General features: G+C 38.8%; 1 protein-coding gene across 5 annotated transcripts in view; it reads right to left on the reverse strand.

The window, feature by feature from the left end:
• Window positions 1–3,143: 3,143 nt before the first annotated feature.
• Window positions 3,144–16,424, reverse strand: part of ATE1 (arginyltransferase 1) — an 85,968-nt gene continuing 72,687 nt past the window's right edge. For all 5 annotated transcript variants that reach the window (XM_030453354.1, XM_030453355.1, XM_030453353.1 and 2 more), the window contains exon 12: window positions 3,144–6,122. In XM_030453354.1, coding sequence (XP_030309214.1) covers window positions 5,944–6,122 — 179 coding nt within the window. In that variant the 3' untranslated portion in view covers window positions 3,144–5,943. The remainder of the gene's footprint in view (window positions 6,123–16,424) is intronic.

Raw genomic sequence — 16,424 nt, forward strand, 5'->3', positions numbered from 1 at the left:
ACAGAGTGCAAAATTACAATCAGAATGAGATGTTAATGAAAGAGACCCAGGAAATTTGGATATTCAGACAAAAAGTAACTCAAGTGCTACAAGAAGTTTGCAAGCTGGACCATGCCCTCTGCTGGGTGCAGGCTGAGAGCATTTAAGCAGAGAAAAATTGTATTTCCTGGTAGAGAAAGGGTTGGTTCTGCACCAAATTTTACTGAGGTGTGATAAATAAAGAGAAAATATAGATCTGTGTTAAACATAAAAATCTGGTAGGGTAGAAACAATTATTATTTAAAAAAAACAACCAATGTTTATTTTTAATAATTGGTTACTGGAGCAGCTGGCACTAGACCAATGGGGGAATACTTAAGAAAGCTCAACAAAACATCTTAAAACCATGACTATTTAAGCAAGGTAAATGGGATTGCTTCCTTTAGAAAACAACTCAGCAGGCTGACTTGAGAGCAGCCTCTGAGAATCTCTGGAGGGGCTGCAAAGAGGAACCTCAGTGCTCACTCTGCATATTCAGGTAGGACAAAGCAAACCAAGGTCACTTGCAACCAGAAGTATGAAAATTAGACACCAAATATCAGTAATTTCCAACAACAAGGACATTATTCCCTGCAGAAAATCACTCTCAGGATCTTACTGAGCTGCTTCATCAGAAATGAGCAGAGGCAGTGATGCTGAGCCCTGTGCAGGGAGGATGGGTTCTTGTTCTGCATCAGCCCAGGAGAGAAGACAGGGAAGAAGGAGCAAAAAGTTTTTTCAAAGTCCCATCCAGCCTACACTTTTCTGCTCCTCTGTAGACATCAAGTAAGAATTTCAACAGATTTCATGCAATTTCATTCCTTAACTCAAGCTTTTTGACACAAATGCAGTACAATGACCTTAAGGTTTTTGGTTTTGGTTTGGTTTTTTTTCTTTTTTTAATATTCCACAAACGCTCCATTGATTTTTCCTGGGCAATGACAATCAGATGTCAGGGACAAAGGGAAATGAATGAAATCTGACACATTTATTTTCAAGCCTGCAGCAGACTAAACTGTAAATAAACCCTGCTTTTTCTGCAGCACAAAGGTTGCAGACTGACTGTCCCTGAGGACTCTGCTCTCCTCTCACTACTTAACAGACTTTCTAACACTTTCTTTTGTCCTGATAGCAATCTCTCAGCAGGGCTTTTGGCAGACACACGTCCTGTGTGTCAAAACTGAAGTGGAAATAACTGATGGGAAGCACAAAAATCTGATGGGAATATTTATAATAAGAAAATGAATAAACATCCAAAGAGTAAAACAGAAGCAGGAAGGGGTAGAGCCAGAAAGCTTCTGAGCTGTTACTAAGATGATCAGTAAGAGCCATGGTTTTTGGAGTTAAGATCATTTTGTATCAATAGAGATAGAACTAACCTATGCTATACTAGGGGTCAGATCTTAATTTCATCTCTTGACATTCTTATTTATTTTTTATCTCAGTTTGAAAACAAAGCTCTCAAAAGATGAGCTTTAAATGTGCTACAAAATGCCCTTAAGTGGATTAGTTCATGGAAAACTTTGATTTAGAAATCCACTGACCACAAATACCACCTGGATACTCTGGTTAGTATTTCATGTTTTCCTGTAAATGCTTTTTGGGTTATTCAACAGATTTTAACAGCCTCCATTATCCTTGTACTTAAGGTGTTCTATTCAAGAAGTGTTGTTAGTGAGTGCTTGTGCACTTGGTGACTCAGTCCCTTTGCTCTTAAAAAAACACCCCTAATATATTATTATTACAATGTATAAATACATATATATTTATATTATATATAAAACTAGTATATTATTATAAACAACCTAGCTGGAACACTCATTTTATTAGCAGCTATGGTTAACACACATGGTCAACACTATGTATAATTGGTGTTATTTATACAATTTGTTTTCCATAGGGCTCTCTTTATTCCTCCTGTGAGATCAGACTGTCTCATAAATAAAGGCAAATCACAGGGCTCCTTACCTGTTAATGCTCCTTTCACCAGCAGACACCTTCAGCTCCTCTCTCTTGTCACCCAAGGTCCTCACCAGCCCTTCCCTTCCTTGGGTTTTTCTCCATTCCACCATCCTCAGCTGAGGCTCAAGCCCACCCAAGGAGCTGAGCTCAACCCCCTGCCACAGAGCCAGGGCTTGGAAGCTCTTTAGCACTTTTACCAACTGCAGAAAACAAATAATTTGGCAAATGGAAACATGATGTGGCTTTTTTTTTTTTTTTTTAATGCTCATCGGATGAGATTTACTGATGATTTGTCTTCAAATGGGGTGATGGCTTCTGCTCCAAATATGCCCTTCCAAGTGCAGCCCCTTCCTGTGGCCATGGAATGGAGTAGAACAAGCAAGAAGAATGATTAAAAGGTTGAATCATTAAAAGGTTATGAGGAGAGCATGTAATACATGTCTGAAGGATTGTCTGGGACAATCAGAATGAGAGGGAATTCAGTAATCCATCCATGTCTGACCAGGTTGGTAGCTTCAGAATGATCACCTGCCAAAGATATTAATATCAAAAAGAGTGATGGATGTAGACTCTCTGAAGGAGCAATTAAATAGAAAAATAAATGCTTTCAAGAAGCATGATCTGAAGGACAGAGCCTTCTCCACTGGACCACCGCAAGTGTTGGCATCCCAACATTTCAAGCCACGGTGTCAGTGGGCTCTGAAAAAAGTCTCATTCAGGAACCCAGAATTAGCTGAAATCTGCCTCATTCAGCAGGAAAAGGATCAGTGTTTGGTTATCTTTGTGCACACAACCCAGATTTCTGTGTTGCTTCTTTGGCTTTCAGAGAAAGGCTTTTTCCCAGCCCCCCAGGCAGGGTGTAGCCTAAATAAAATAACCAGCTAGCCCTGTCCACTCCTCAGTTTGTGAAAATCCTACCTCTATTTTGTTCTATTCCACTCACAAAAGAACTATAAATATTGCTTCAAAGCATAAACCTTTTATTAACCCTCTAGCAAGACCTAAAATGCTCCTGTTTTTAACTGATATTTACTCCTTCTAACCACTACTACTCTTTGCCCTGATTTTCCTCCTCGATGGACACTCAAGTCAACCTCCAAGACAATGAATTCCTCCAGAGAAAGACACAAGTCACCCTGGGAGTTATTAATTGCTTATAATAATTCACAGAGACTAGAAATAACTTTTATTTTCTACACTTAGAAGTCCAACAGGCCTGCTGAAAAGCAATTACAAACTCAACATGCGGGTTGCTTTGCATTTAGTGAAATGTGTTGATGCTGGAAAGGGGTAAACTCCCCAGTTAGTTCCAATTAAAACACAAAATGGTATTTTTTTTAGTACTGGTCACAGCTCTGCATTTTCTTGCCACTATTTTATCAACAGACAACAGAACAAGGCAGCCTTTCCTCAGGGATTTACTCTCACAAACTAACTACACTATAAAAACCCTCTTAGAAATTGTGGTAAATGAAGTATCTCCAAATTCAATAATTTTCCATGGCAACATCTTAACTAGTGGGGAATTTTCACCACCACTGAAGTCAATGGCAAAACTTACAGAACTTCATCCTCAGACTCTATTCCACTTCTAAAACAGGGATGGAGGAATCAGTCCTGAAGAACAACTCCCCCATTGCCTTCCAAAGTAACACTAAAGAAGGGGGTCAGGTCTCAGCATCCTACATCAGATGGACTCAGGTTTTTTTTTAGTTAATTTGCTGCAGTACCAGTGAAGGTCAGAAGGTGAAAGCACCATTTAGGTTTCATAGGGAATGGTCTGTGTTCCCTTTAGTGGTCACACTAAGGACAACTTCAAGCTGTGCTCCATTTCCATTCTCATACGTATCTGCCTTGTCTTATAAAGCTCCTCAAGAGAAACAGCATCACCCAAAAGTCTGATTCACATCTAGAAGGCATGTCAGGAACAAACCAACAAAAAGATGGAGCTCTTCAGGAACTCTCAGGAGTGACACATCTGCTCCTTTGCAACTTAACAGAAGCTTTGGCTTCCCCTGGAGCACAGCAAGGCCATCATTAAATGGCTTTTGATAATTTTTAAGAATTTCCAAATCATCCTGGAATTTCTCTGTGCCCAATGTTTGATTTTCTATCAGCTGAAAGGGGTTTTCTCATTTATTTAGATTTCAAGCCATTTGGGCATCACTGCTTTTCAACACGTTGTGTATGCAGAAAATGTTATATATTGCTCAGACATTCACTGAGTGGCAAGAGTATTTTCCTCACAGAAAGGAACACTTCATAATAATGATCATAAAAAGTACTTAGTGGTTCTCTCATGGCCACAGGTTTACATAAGACATGGACAAACTGGATTGTACAGTAAAGAGAAACTTCTTGGGTTCAGATAAACACATACTTGCTGAACAGAAATAATCACTAGACTGGGAGATCAGTACAAAACATCCCAATTAATAAAACATAAGATTACTTTTAAAAATTACTGTCAAAGCTGTACTCTGTATCAATAACATTACAATTATCAGATATGGGGGAAAAGTTAAATCTGCAGTGCACTTGAGTGCTAAAATACTGACATCTGTTCCACATAAAATCAATGATTCATAATATATTGGCCAAATGATTAAAATGAAATCAAACTCATGAGAGATAGGAGATGCAATGCTCAGAGGGTAAATCTGAATTTGATTCCTTTCTGGGGAAAAACCACCTGTATATATATTCTTGAACAAGAATCTCTCTGCAAAGAATAACAGGAAACTTTAAGTTGATTCAAGGTCCTGTTATCCATGGAGATAAGAGAAACACAAATGCCTTGGCATTGTTATACATGTAATACATCACAAACACAACAGTGACATTTCCCCAAATTCCTTTAACTTGTATGACTTGTTAGGGACACAGACATTGATCCATGAGATAATAAAGTGCTTTCATAAAGCATCACAACTTCCTCTGTTGCCAAGAGAAGTATTTAGTAAAATATTATTAAAGATGTCAACCTGTGAGCTGCTGCACCATAAACAGAACAGTCAGTAAAAATGAAGAAATATGATATTTCAGTCTTCCCATACAATTCTGCAGGAAAAAAAATAAAAATTGCAACTAAACCCAGCAGTGGTACCTCATGGTTTGTTTGTTTTTAGTAGCATAGTTCTGAAATGTGAAGATTTCCAGAATAAACCACCCGAGCTTATTTCACATTAGTGATGAGTATCAAAATAGCCACTCTTTTTAGACAAAGGATAAGGCTTATACCAAAAAAACACCGTGCCACCTGGCTGCATATCTTTGGTATATTTATAGTGCAACTATTCTGTTTCATCTCTAAAGGGGAAAGTTTTCCAAAGCACTGTGTCCCCTGCCACTGAAAACCTACTATGAACTCCTACACTCACTAGGACCTCAGACACTAACCCACTGCTTCAAACAGATGAAGAACGTGCAGGTGAAAAGAATTTCTTCCTGGTTTTAAATATTGAAATGAAATTAAACCATGCCAGATTTCACATCAGAAACTAACAACATGTGTCAAGAGTTTAGGAGCAGATTCAAGCACAAATTTCATGGAGATTTTTTTAACAACATATCCAAGGTGCTATCTGCAAACATCTGTAATTTAATAACTGTTAATCTAGATTTAGTCAGCTTTTGTCTCTACAAAAAAAGAAAAAAAAAAAAAAAAGACACCTGTTTTTCATTTTGCTCAGATACTCAGAATTATCCAAAATGCATAGAACGGCTCAGACTACTTCATATATACTACAAGCATGTTTTTCTAAACTGATATTGCTAAAGCCTTGCTGTATTGTAAGTTTTACTGGAGTTGGCCTTTAAACACACAGCAGCATGTATTCACACAAGCCTAGATATATACCTGTATTTCAGACTGCTACTTGAGCAGGCATACCCACACACAGCTATAGTACAGATCATCCAGTGGCAGTGCAATAAAACATCAAAATGCCATTTAGTGCTGGCTCAGCTCCGAAACAGCAGCATTCTTTCTGAGCAGGTCTGTCCCACCAAGCTTGCATATTGCTGAACACTGGCTTCATCACTTGGCCCCTTCCTTCTTTTCTTGTAGACGCTGTAAGGCATCACGGTCCTCTTGTGAAGCACCCTGACTCTGCCCAGCTCCTTAATGCGCCCTTCATCCACTGCAGAGAGAACCAGAGAGCACCAAAATGAGTTAATGAGGAGCTTAATTCATGCCCCCAACTTCCACCTGCATCATGAAAAGCTGTATGAAGGAATAGGATGAAAGCAGAGTCCGGCTACTCAGCAGTCTTCTTGAATCATGAGGTCAAAAGCTGCTCAGTAATTGCATCTGTGCTGTGTGAAAATAGAAATCATGCATCACCCATCCCTAATGCTGATGTACAGCCTCCCTGAAAACACCTCTCCTGCTCTGCATTAATATTTGTGTTCATTTAATGCTTGCTGCAGCCCACTGCCAGAAGTGAGGATTTGTCTGGGAACCACCACCAACCAGCAGGGATTTGCTGGTATTGTCATACTGCACTCAGAATCATGGAATAGTTTGGGTTTAAAGGGAATAGTTTGGGTTTAAAGGGATCTCTAAAGGCCATTTTGTCCACCCACCCTGCATTAAGCAGGAACATCCTCAACCAGATCAGGATGCTCAGAGCCTCCTCAAGCCTCACCATGAATATCTCCACGGATGAGGACTCAACCACCTCCCTGGGCAACTTGATCCATACTTCCACTACTCTTATGGTAAAGAACTTTTTCCTAACATCCACTCTAAATCTACCCTTCTCTAATTTAAAACCATTGCCCCTTGTCCTGTCACTACAAGCCCTTGCACACACAGTCCCTCTCCAGCCTTCCTTTAGGCCCTTCAGACACTGGAATGTCACTAAAAGGTCTCCCTAAAAGCCTTTTATTTCTCCAGGCTGAACAACCCCAGCTCCCTTCACAGAAAAGATGTTCCAGCCCCTTGATCATTTTCGTGGCCCCTCCCTGGACCTGCCCCATCAGGTCCATGTCCCTCCAGAGCTGGATGCAGCACTCACCACATCACTCACAAAACCCACCAGCCCACAGCACCCCCTTGCCCCAGTTTGGCAGAAATGTATTAAAACCAGCACGAAGCCTCCACACTGCTCACCTTAGGTCAGCATCAGGAAAAAAGATTGAAAATCCCTGGCTCTCCATCATTTTTCCCCCCATTTCTACTGCTTTCTGAGCTCCTCTAGCAGAAAGAAGTTACACACATCCCTTGTTGCTGATCCTACAGTCAGCAGAGCAGTAACTACCTGGGTGGGCACCTCAGGCTTTAAAATATACACACACCATAGCTGAATTTTATTAACCTCACCTACAGGCCCCTTGTGACTTAATTTAGCCAGGATCATACACAAAAGAGCATCACTGAGTAAGTTAAAACTTCCTTACTTTTATGAATCCAACTGATGCTACTACTGGTGAATAATAGTGTTATAAAGCTGCTGCCTGTCAGAAAAATTGGCCCAACAGTGCTAGAAAACACTTTAAAGAAAGTGAAGGAGCACACATGCCTAAGGCCACTGTAGTTGGTAAGCTAACACAATTACTGGAATATAACAGTAAAAGAAATCTTGGGAGTTTTTAGAACTTTGGGTTTAAAAAGCCACCAATGTATGAATCTGCTTAAAACAGAAAAGCTGAACTAAGAGAATTAAACCATATAAATTCAAATAGTAACAAAGATGCTTACGAGGAGGTGAGCATCTGGCAACATAAACTATACAGTGTCTGCCTTGTTCTTTTGGCATCAGGACATTAACTGGAGAGACAGCAAAGGTTAACTATAATTAAGCTAAGCTTGGAGTACTGCATCAATCTACCCCAAAATTAAATTATCTGATACATTTGTGTACTTCATTTAGGAACTTTGACAGGCTCTGAATGGTGTCCATGGTTCCCTGATTACAGCACCTGCATTGAAGCCTTCTGCTCATCATCACTTGACTCAAAATCAAACTAAAACTGCTGTGGAAAACCAGGTAATTCAAGTAGCTACTTCACAGGAAAAAAATAATTTGGAGGTTTTGGGTTTTTTTGTTGTTTTTTTTTTTTAATAAGAGAATAAATGGGGGTAGAAATTCCTCATCAAGTTTCTCAACTGGCAATAGACCCAAAGCACAGAGGAGATGTCACCAGCTAAGGGAAGCAAACTGGTCACCAAGTCCTTTTGTATTTTTTCTCTTTACACACCTGAAGCTCACAAGACTTGCCACAGGTAAGCTAAGCAACTTGTCTGGAAGAATCCAAAAAACATTTTTAAGACAAATCTGTGCTTGAATGTACCCCTCTGGTTAAACTTAATACAAATTATGCTTCAATAAAGACAAAAGAAGTCATGAAATGCTTTGCTTTGCAAGATATTCTTAAGACCCTGTCCCTATCCATCAGCAGAAATGCCTTACAAACATTTTTCTGCTGATTGCTTGAATTTAGTGAGTGAAACTTAACTAAGTCTGCTTGACAAAATTGAGAATGACTTCATTACTTTTATCTGTGTTTTGATTCCTGCCATGAAAGCACAATGCATTTCTTAAGACTTAAGTAGGAAAATATGATTTGAAGGTAGAAAATCAGAGCAGTGCTTGCTGGGGTTGCATTCCCCACTAATTATCCTTGGCAATTGCTTTGGATAAACACCCAGGTCAAAACCACTTTATGATTTTTATTCCTTCTTTGAAATCTGTTAGGTTTTTGATGTGTGGCCAACACCTTTCTGATATCCCACGAGGTTGTCTTTCCCACCAGCCCTACTGCCTCTTCCCTTACACCCTCCTCCTTGCAGAAAAATTCACCAAGGAAAAAAAGTTTGCAAGTTGAACTTCTGGAGGTGACACAAGTGTAAAGTTATTTTAACTTCTTAAATTGGAAAGTTTATTTTTGCTGCACCTCTAAGCTGACTGCAAGTTTGTGTCCTGAAATGGATTTAGGCCAAGCCTAGAGATTCATAGCCTCATGCCAAAAGCCCTTGCAAAGCTGTTCACTGCTCACTGTTTGATACTCATTGCTTTCAAATAATTCTGTGGCCTGATATTCTGGATGAGTTCATTTTTTGGCTCACAGTCTTCCTGGCACCAAATTCAATTTCTTGCAGCAACTTAAGCTACTGTACCTTCAGCTTCAGCACAGCCTTGCTGCCCCAACTCTCTTCTTGTTGCCCTTACTCCACTTTTACTCATGACATCCAGAGCAGTCTGTGCATCATCCTCCTTGCAATCACTTGCCAGCCCTAGCTCTCCAGCCACATGAAACTCTTTATTATGAGGAGGACTCTAGGAAATTTTTAAGCATCACAGCCAAAAGCTTTCTGGGGAGGAGTACAGCTTGCCAAACCCTGCTGTAGACCAGGTCCTCCCTTGGACTGTGACACAGGTTTCTAACATAACCCTCAGGCAGAAAAAGGCTCTCCCAGAGCAGTCAAATATCCTGAAAAAAAAATCCCTTGTAATATGAATACATCAGACAAGTTTTAAGCTTAACACAGACAGTATAAACTACAGAGATAGACTTGGTAATTTGTTTAGCATCAGGAAAAGTCTAAAGCCAGATATGTTTGGTCTCACAAGCTTACATTGGATTGACTGTATTTATATTTCTTCTACAAATTCAAGTTGAATTCCAGATTCTTCAAATAAGGTTTGAAAGGCAGAAAAATAATATGTAAAATGTGTAGAAAAACTACCAGGTGTAGTGAACACTTTTCCACCAACTCCCCCCAAAATAAAAACTTTATTGATAAAAATAACCTTCTGGAAATGTACTTAAATATATCCAATTTAAACTCCACCTGAGAAAGAAACCTTTTAGTGAAATGTTAAGCAGTAATCTCAAGTACATAGTTAAAAAAATAATTTTTTAGAGAAGGTGAATAGGAACTTGTGTCACCATAATACCAAATCTGTAAGTTAAAATTCAGTCACCTTTCAATTGCTACTGCTCTGGAGGCAACACTAAATGCATTCAGAAAATGCATGTTATATATTCATTATTTAAACTTAAGCAGACTGAAGTTAAGATAATTTAATAGAAAATAAAAGCAGATTGGGCTCTGGCATCATTTAAAAAAGAAACTGAATTTCTGGGGGCAGGGTAGGTAATATCTGCTCTTGTTGGGTGATAAAATTTGCTTTATATTTAAGATGCTGCCAACCAAATTCTAACAGGTCTTCTCTGCATGTCTGGTGCTTGGACACAGCAGTAATCCCAATTCATAATGAGATCATATACTACATTAAATAAAATGACTTGTTAAAAATAAGAAAAACATCTCTATCAATAAGTATTATTTCAATTAGTGACCATTTCTGGAAGGACCCAGACTGATCAGACAGTGGGACAAGAAGTCAGGGCAACTTGAATCATTACTGTAATTACTCAGTGTAGTATTGCTACTATTAAAAAGCTAAAATCTTTTTTCCTCCTCTACACTTTCTCCTTTTATACCTTCTGAGTCCCTCACTAACCCTCACCTCACAACTACATGGTAAATTAATTTATATAACCCTCAAGAAGATAAAATCATGGGTTCAAACACAAATTTTCATAACTGTTGGATACCTCAAGATTAGAACTTATGGGTAGCTAATTTTCTAAGACTTCTTTTCTAATTTTTCTAAGACTTCAACCATCTCCCCCAACCAATCCTAAGACCTTGTGCACTCCAAGACTGAGTCACACAGCTCACAAGGTAAATTGCTTCTTAAGAATATTGTAGAAACCATCCTCCTGTAAATCCACATTTTGTTAATTTAGGCAAATATCACCAGGTCTTGGAGTGTATTTTTATGGGTTTTACAGTTTTTCACCATTTTTCTCTCTCTGTGCAGCCTCTCCTAGCAACCTCCAGAACCACTTCATCTTTATCATTCCAAATAATGCTGTCACTTGACATATAAAACAAAGTTTCATACCTTAATTCAGTTACATCTATCAATATAGTTGGGATGGTATATAAACAAACACCTAAACTTCAGAAAAATCAGTTCTATAAAAATGACAGTACCTCAGGAAACTGAGTAACTGTGGATGCCAACTGTCTGTATACTACCCTGGAAGTGTCAAAGGTAAAAAAGCAGCTGAATTCTTGTTGAATCAATCACCTGTCACTTCTTTCCCTTCTCCTCTATGCTCCTAAACCAGCAAATTATTTACATAGCATCCATTTGGATATAGATTTCATATATAATCCCCCCTTACTACTGTGACCACACAAAAAGCTGGAAAGATGGCAAAGAGGTGTTAAAATGCTTTGTTCTCACCCCCACATCACTATTAAGTGCAACTTATAGAAGGAGATTTTCTTTTCTGAAAAAACCAAGCATATCAGGTATGTCTCTAAGTAGCAGTAAAAAACAAAGAAGTGATGTAAAGTCATGGTTTATCTTGGCAGATGTCAGCCAGAATTAGTTTGATTTCTTGGCCCAGCTACACACACCTTCATCAGAGGCATGGAAATACTGCTGAGGAACAAGTTAAAGGTAAGAGCAGTGGTCTTCAAAGGCAACCTCATCCAGAAATCAGCCCCAGAAATACTTTTATACTCCAGGGAGCGAGAGGAATGTCTTGGGCCAACCTTAGCTTTGTGTTTCTGCATCCATGTTACCCTGAGAACCTGGATTTCTTTTTGCTCCAAAGCAGGATGAAACAGTGGAAGGAAGCAAAGAGGCAAAGAACCAGTCCTGATTAAACAACTAATATTTAAGAAATGTAATATTTAGAAATTTCTAATATTTAGTAATGGAATCTCTGAAAAACTATTCTTACCTCCAAACACAAGCCAAGTGGGGGTTGGGCTCTTTTCCCAGGCAACTCTCAGCAAGACAAGAGGGCACAAAGGGTCTCAAGTTGTGCCAGGGGAGGTTTAGGTTGGATATTAGAAAGAATTTCTTTCTGGAGAGGGTGATCAGGCATTGGAATGGGCTGCCCAGGGAAGTAGTGGATTCTCCGTGTCTGGAGATATTTCAAAAGAGACTGGATGTGGCACTCAGTGCCATGGGCTGGGAACTGCAACGGTGGTTCAAGGGTTGGACTTGATGATCTCTGAGGTCCCTTCCAACCCAGCCAATTCTATGATTCTGTGAACATTAACTTCACAGAAAAAAAAAAAGTCTACCCTGGACAACTGCTGTGATTTCAGACTGACAGCCCAAAGGGTATTTGGGTTTTTTTGGCTTGCTTGCAAGTTCTGCTTGGGTTTTAATATTCAGCTTTGAAGCAGTTAAGGTCTGTAACACTTTCAAAGATAAAGGCAGTGTCCTCATTTTCCAAATCAAAGAAAAACAATAATTTGAAAATTCATTTTACAAGTTAAAAGGTTTCATGATAACCAGAGTAGGAGTAAAAATGACCAAAAGAAGCTCCTCTATCTTGCTGGTTACACTACAGCCAAGTTCATTTATTAGAGAAACACTGCAGCAGCCTCATCAGATTTTTTTTTTTTTTTGAAGAAAAGCTACATCTGTTTTACATGACCTTGTCACAGTTAGTGATCAGTGATTTTATAACAAAGGAACTTGAAAAGGAAGAAACAAATTAGCTTTTTCAGATTTTGTGACAAAGATATAGGTGATAATAATTCCTGGAAATAGAACAAGCTTCCACCTCCATCAGAAGTCTCATGCATCAGACCTTTGAATTTAAGCTGATTTCTTACTCAATTTAAAGTATGATTTCTTCCCTTCAGCAGAAAAGCATAAGAAATCAACCTCCAAAATGAGAGACAATACAGTGACAAGATAAGCAACACCCATTAATAGCAATATTTATATAAAACAGTGAGTTGCTATATTGCTTTTTTGTTTGTTTGTTTTTTATACTGCTTCTTTCATACTAAACTCACACATTAGGAAGTATTAAAGAGCAGCATGCCCTGGGGTACAAACTCACTAACTTGCTCCAAAATAAGAGTACAGTTAAAATGAAGCATAAACAACAACAACAAATTCCATGAAAAGAAGTCTTAATTGAAAGCAGAAAGCACAAGGCACAAAGGCAGTACAGTAAAATGCTCAGGATGTTCTCAATCAGCCAACTCTTTGCAGTGATTTTTTGAGCAAGCAAGAAAGAACAAAACAAAACAGGGACTTTTGAAAGCATTGTTGGAAAAGAGAGCATTTGTAAGGAGAAAAAAAAAAACAACAAAATCACCTTCTCAAATTAATATCAATGATCCTTAAAACACAAAGAAGAATTACAGGTTTCCAAGTCCAACTTGTTGGGAAACCTTAAAACGGGGAAAGAGAGGCAGCTGCGACAAGGCTAAATCCTAAAGCCATTTTCTGAACAAAACTTTTGGGCTTTGTGCCTGAAATCATACAACTGGTTTATGATTTGCAATTCAATCCCAAGAAGCAAGCAGCCTAATCACTTGACAAACCCATTCAAACCCCTCTCCTCCTGCTGTGCCACACGGAAACAATAACTCATTGTGTTGTGACTCTTATTATTCCAGTAGTAAACATGAATGGGGGCCAATGGCAAACATTTCCTGGGAATACAGTAAAATTCACTGCACTTCTCATTTTCAGCTGTAACTCAACAGCAACCTGCAAAGGCTTCTGGCTTACCTGCAAAAAAGAAAAATCCTTTGGGATACATTGCCCAATGTTAAAATCCAAGTGTGGCCACGTTTTGTGATGCACATAAAATAAGAAGTATAAACCCCTGGTTTGTGTATGAGGAGCTGTCGTATAATGCAATTTATTATCACAGAATATGGAGGTTGGAATGAGTTGCAAAGGGCTAGATTTAACTGATAGTGCTGGTTCTCTGAGGACTTGCTTTTCAGGGATTCGTGACAAAAAAACCTCACTAATAGTACCTGGGAAAATGTTAGTTAATGGAAACTGAACAACTTCCCATCTGAAAACATCGATCCAGTGCCTCCGAAGTCAAGACACCAATAAAAAAAAAAAAAAAAATTAAAAGGAGAAAGTAATCTGGTAGATGGCAAGCTGACAAAGATAACTATTTCACTTTTAGATGCTCTTCCAGGAGAGAAAATGAAGCAGTCAGCTCCTTTGAAGTTGTATCTCTGACACTACTCCATGACTTCAGGTACAAGAAATGAGAATGTGGATTGCCAATGAGGAATATTAACTGCACACCCTGGGAGGCTTTTGTGTGCTTTATTTCTTCTTTTTGCTTCTTTTAAATACCTTTTCTGGCCATTTAGTCTGTCCATGGCCTTCCAGACCTTCTCCCTTAACCAGGTTCTGTGACCCAGCAACCCAGCAGACTGCACAAGGTAGTTTTGTAGATCCAAACTATCCAGGGCAAAGTTCCACAAACTCATTCATGTTCTTATTTTTGTTGGACTTTGCAACCATTCCTAATGCCCAATTCTGACCACTCTGATTTCTGGGAAGGTTTATTTGCTCTGGGTCAGCCATCGATGAGCCTGATCAAGCTTTGTCCCACATCTCCATCACGCTTCCCTAAATCTTTGTTAGCTGAGCCTTACTGTTCCTCAAGGAATCCAAGTTATTCAGAACAACACAGGAAGGTTCAAGTATTTTGAGCTGCTCATTCCAGAGATAGGAGGGAAAATTGTGGTCAAAAAATCCAACGAGCACTTGGAAACACCACATGAAAACTGGGCCAGGGCAGGTTAATATTGGATATTATAAGAAACTTCTTTATTCACAGGGTTATCAAGCACTGGAACAGAGTGCCCAGGGAGGTGGTTAAATCACCATCCCTGGAATTATTTAAAAGATGTGTAGATGTGGTGCTCAGAGACATAGTTTAGCACAGGATTTGGCAGAGTTAGGTTAATGGTTGGACTTGATGATCTTAGAGGTCTTTTCCAACCAAAATGATTCTATGAAAGGAGAACTTTAATTCACTCACTAACAGGGAATTAAAACCACGCACGAATCTTCCCAGAGGTGCCTCAAGAACATTACCCAAAATGACTCAGCTCCTATTGGAAGAGCCACATAAAAGATGTCATTAAATCTGTGAGCTAAAGGTAGAGCAGAATAAATTGGGGATGCATCAATAGAAAAGATGAGGGGAGGAAAGCAACTGCCACACAAGCACTTCCTATTAGGGATGAATGAAATATTTCATTAATTCCTCATTAAAAACATGAATAAATATTTTTCTTAGATAAACACAGAATGTTTACTTCACTCCTAACTCTAGTAAAACTTTAAAACTAGTAAGTACATTGACATCTAACCAGAACAGCTTATTCCAATCTTTTTCCTGAACATATTTTGCATAAGAATAAACAGAACCATAACATAAACTGATTTTCATTACAACTGGTGGCTAAAATGCCTTGTACTTCAGTAAGACTTACCCTAGAAGCCAAATAATTGATTCCACTAAAATCATTGATTTTCTAACTAGAAAATGACACTAATCAGTCAGCCTACATCTTGTTGCAAGAACAGCACCTAATACAACATGTGGAGCTTGCAAAGACAGTAAAATCAGTGGAATAAACCACAGTACAAAAGGTAAAAGTAAGGTTTTACTTTATGGAGTTTTAGCTCCAAAAAATGGGACACAAACAGGAAAAAAATCTGGCAGAGTTAAATACTATTAATGTTAAATATAGAATGGAAAATGGCAGAAAGCAGTATGAGGATCTTTCAAAAATAAGGGCAAAGTAAAGTCCTTTTTCAGACTGACAGATGAGTAAAAAAAAAAATAAATACAGGAGTCAAGCTGAGAATTACAAATGAAGGTGTTTCCATGAACCAGGCAAAACTGAAGCAATTGGCAGTAGCTTATCAGCTGAATAAATCAGATTACAGCAATCAGTTTACTGGCTAAATTAATTAAAACATGGAATCAATTATGTTGCATGTGAAAAGCTGAGATGATGTCAGCAGAGCAGAGAGTAAACACGTTCCAAGGAACTGAGGATGCTTACAAAAGGTCTGACCCTGGAAAAAATGGCTGGTAGTGTGTGGCCAAGCTGGGACCCAGCACATGCCTGTGGTGTCCCTTCCACAGCTGCTCTGTGTCTGCACCTAATTACAGCTTTTAACTTTTATCACATTTTGAAACTAATCCCATCTGCTGGTTATCCTTGGCGAGAAAGAAATCTGCCTGATGGCTCTGCTGCTCCTACATTAGTTAACTTTTCATTTCTGCTCTTTCTAGCACCTTCTGAGGGTAGAAAATGAGTCCTGCAAGGTTTGGCAGTCCCTGTCCTTCCCCACATTCTCCTGAATCTTCACCAACTAATGAGGTCACTGCTAGTCAAAAAAGAAAAACAAAACAAAGCAGAATTATTCTGCCAGTCAAACATCACAATATTCAAATGGTGAAGGAGTTTCTTGAGCACACAACCACCTAAGATTCATCTGTTCAACAGGAGGAGAAGTATTCCAGGATATCTTTATCTTTTAAGCAAAGTGCCCCCAGCAGAACTGTGTAATTTCAAAAATACATCTGTGGAGCTTGCAAAGACAGTA

This window comes from Calypte anna, chromosome 6 (assembly GCF_003957555.1).
Source record: "Calypte anna isolate BGI_N300 chromosome 6, bCalAnn1_v1.p, whole genome shotgun sequence".
Taxonomy (NCBI): domain Eukaryota; kingdom Metazoa; phylum Chordata; class Aves; order Apodiformes; family Trochilidae; genus Calypte; species Calypte anna.